Source organism: Pinus tabuliformis, chromosome 8, assembly GCF_031772625.1.
Source record: "Pinus tabuliformis cultivar Carrire ecotype Pingquan chromosome 8, CPIR1, whole genome shotgun sequence".
Lineage (NCBI taxonomy): Eukaryota > Viridiplantae > Streptophyta > Pinopsida > Pinales > Pinaceae > Pinus > Pinus tabuliformis.
The window spans coordinates 239,618,275-239,621,024 of record NC_142294.1 but is presented as its reverse complement, the minus strand read 5'-3'; the positions used below and the strand labels follow the sequence as shown (position 1 = coordinate 239,621,024).

The window sequence follows — 2,750 nt, the reverse complement described above, 5'->3', positions numbered from 1 at the left end:
CAAGGACCCACAGTAACGCATCAGCAATTTGTCGACAATACAATGCTTATGGGATCCCCCATAGTGAAGGAATCTCGAACCTTCAACAAGGTGCTAAGTACTTTCACGGAAGCCTTAGGTATGGAGATCAATCTAACTAAATCCAAATTATTTTTCTTCAACACTTCTATTCCTGTGCAGAGAAATCTCAGCAAAATTCTCAAGATTCAGAGGAACTCCCTTCCAACCAAATACCTCGGCAATCCACTTTCAAAATACGCCCCCAAAGCTGCAAATTGGGAAGATGTCCTCAACAAAATGAAATCCAGATTAAGAAGCTGGACTCATCGAGCCCTAAACATGGGCAACATACTGGTACTGGTCAAATCACTGCTTGAAACAATGCCGGCCTACATGCTCTCAGCCCTTGCAGTGCCCAAATCAGTCTACAAATCCATTCAGAACATCTAGCGGTCCTTCCTCTAGAATGGAGATTCAAAGAAGCGTAAATGGGTCCTCCTCAAGTGGACAGACATATGCAAACCAAAGCTGGCAGGAGGACTGGGCCTAAGAGATCCTGAAATCCTAAGCAAGGCTATTGCAGCAAAAATATGGTGGAGATGGGTGGAGAATCCTAATTCCCTTTGGGGCACCTTGTGGAAAGAAAAGTACACAAATCAATACAGGACAAAAACCTCATCACGCTCACAGGTAGCACTCAAGGCTCTCCCCTCTGGAACAAAGTATGGGAAAATCAACACATTGTTCAGCAGCACTACTTCTGGGAAGTGCACCAAGGCAACGCTGCCCTATTTTGGGAGGATGCTTGGCAGCAACTCCCTCCTCTGGACCACACAGATTGGACTACACTCAAAAATGACATGCAAGAGGTAGGGCTAAAAAAGGTAGCAGATTATTGGAAACCCCAAACAGTGACCACCACCTAGCAAAAATGGCTAACCAAAGATCAATGGCCAACACAAGACCACAATGGAAACATAGAACAACTCCTACAACAGCTAGAACATCGCAGGATCCTCACCTCAACCAGAGAAGACATCCTGCGATGGGGAAACAATTCTAAAGAAACTTTCAATCTAAAGGAAGCCTACAGAATCATCGCTGCTACACCAGACTGGCAACTGGACCTCAGATGGCATGCCCTATGGACCAGAGGCAATTGGCCCAATATAACTCTGTTCTCTTGGCTGGTCATGCACAACAGAGTGCTCACCTGGAACAATCTACAGCAATGGGTCTTCATCGGACCCTCTTGATGCACCCTTTGCGAGAATGATAATGAAACGCTCAACCACATTCTCAATACATGCCCCACAGCTAGCGCGCTATGGGATGATATGGCTTTTGTCTTCAGGCAAACCGACAGAAAAAGAGATTTGATCTGCCTTACCTTGAGCAATTGGCAATCAACCATGTCCACCAATAACCTGATCAACAGGGCATGGAACCTCATTCCGGGGGCCGTGGTTTGGCTCCTCTGGAAAGAGCGCAATGCTCGAATCTTTAAGAACTTTGCGATGACAGTGGATAGGTTAATGGAAAAATCGAGGCAACTAATAACAGAAATGATCCACGCCATCGACATAACGCAGCAAGAGGGGAACCTGTCTCCAAAGGATCAAAGGATTGTCTAAATCCTCAATCTCAAAGCCTGAACCAATCCCACAGGCAGGAACCAGACCATGCAAGCGATGAAGCAGGACAAATGGGGAACACCGCCATTTCCAGCATTCAAACTAAACTTCGATGGCCCGTCAAAGCAAAACCCGGGAAAAGCCGGATACGACGGAGCAATCAGGGACCATATGGGGAACATCCAGCTCATATACCATGGCAATCTGGGAAACACTGCAGAACTGATCACTCTCATCAAAGGCATCACCCTGGTTGACCATTACAAATTCCTACCCCTGATAGTGGAAGGAGACTCAGAGATAGTCATCAAGATGATGAGGAAACTTCAAAACGGTACGCAAGTGGACAAGATCACACCCAGCTGGAGGCTCTCGACAATCCTAAAAGATCTACAAGCGCATCTCAACAACATTCAAGGCATCACCTTTCAAGCAGTCAGAAGAACTGCAAATAAGTTGGCCGACACTATATCCAATGCGGGCGTTCAGTCCAACAATGAAGACTATTACATCCTCTGGCAAGACCTGGAGGAGGGGGAACTCAGAGAGAAATGCCACACCATAAACAAGGTAGACCAGCAAGCTTAGCAAATGCGAGGCTCCTTTGATTCTTCCATATATCCATTTACTGACAATTATACAAGCTGCAAGTAACCCACTCGAAGAAAAGAGGAGAGAATGAGAGCAAAGACTAGACTAGCTCATTTGTTCATAGGCAGACACAGGGAGGTCCCATCGACTCCTACTCTGCATCATGTATTCTACTGTATTTTATTAATATAAAGTCTCGCTGAACCTTACAAAAAAAAAAAAACCAAACAAAAGGGATCTTCTAATAAATAATTAGGTTAGTAGTAAGTTACGTATCTTAATTTGGAGAATATCATAAGGGATGAAGCTTTATTAATAAATCTCTGAGTTTTGGGGCCTTATGGATTTGAATACTTTTTTGCAATATTCGAATATGTAGTTTCTACAATTCTATAGGTCTGAACTAAATTTGATGTATGAACTAAAAATTATAGTAACTTTCCTAAAATTTGTTGATTTTTTGGCCTCTTCACACGAGAAAACTTGTACATCATGCCATGTGTCCAATTATTGAAATAGATTTCA

At 43.8% G+C, this 2,750-nt stretch overlaps 1 protein-coding gene across 1 annotated transcript; it reads left to right on the top strand.

Annotated features, from left to right (window-relative positions):
• Positions 1-1,691: 1,691 nt before the first annotated feature.
• LOC149235026 (uncharacterized) lies at positions 1,692-2,222 on the top strand. Its single transcript, XM_089368437.1, has one exon. It carries the CDS (start codon positions 1,692-1,694, stop codon positions 2,220-2,222), a length of 531 nt encoding a protein of 176 aa, XP_089224563.1.
• The last annotated feature ends 528 nt before the right edge of the window (positions 2,223-2,750 follow it).

Coding starts and splice junctions, on each gene's coding strand:
- LOC149235026 (XM_089368437.1), top strand. CDS start 1,692: ATGAAGCAGGACAAATGGGGAACACCGCCATTTCCAGCATTCAAACTA.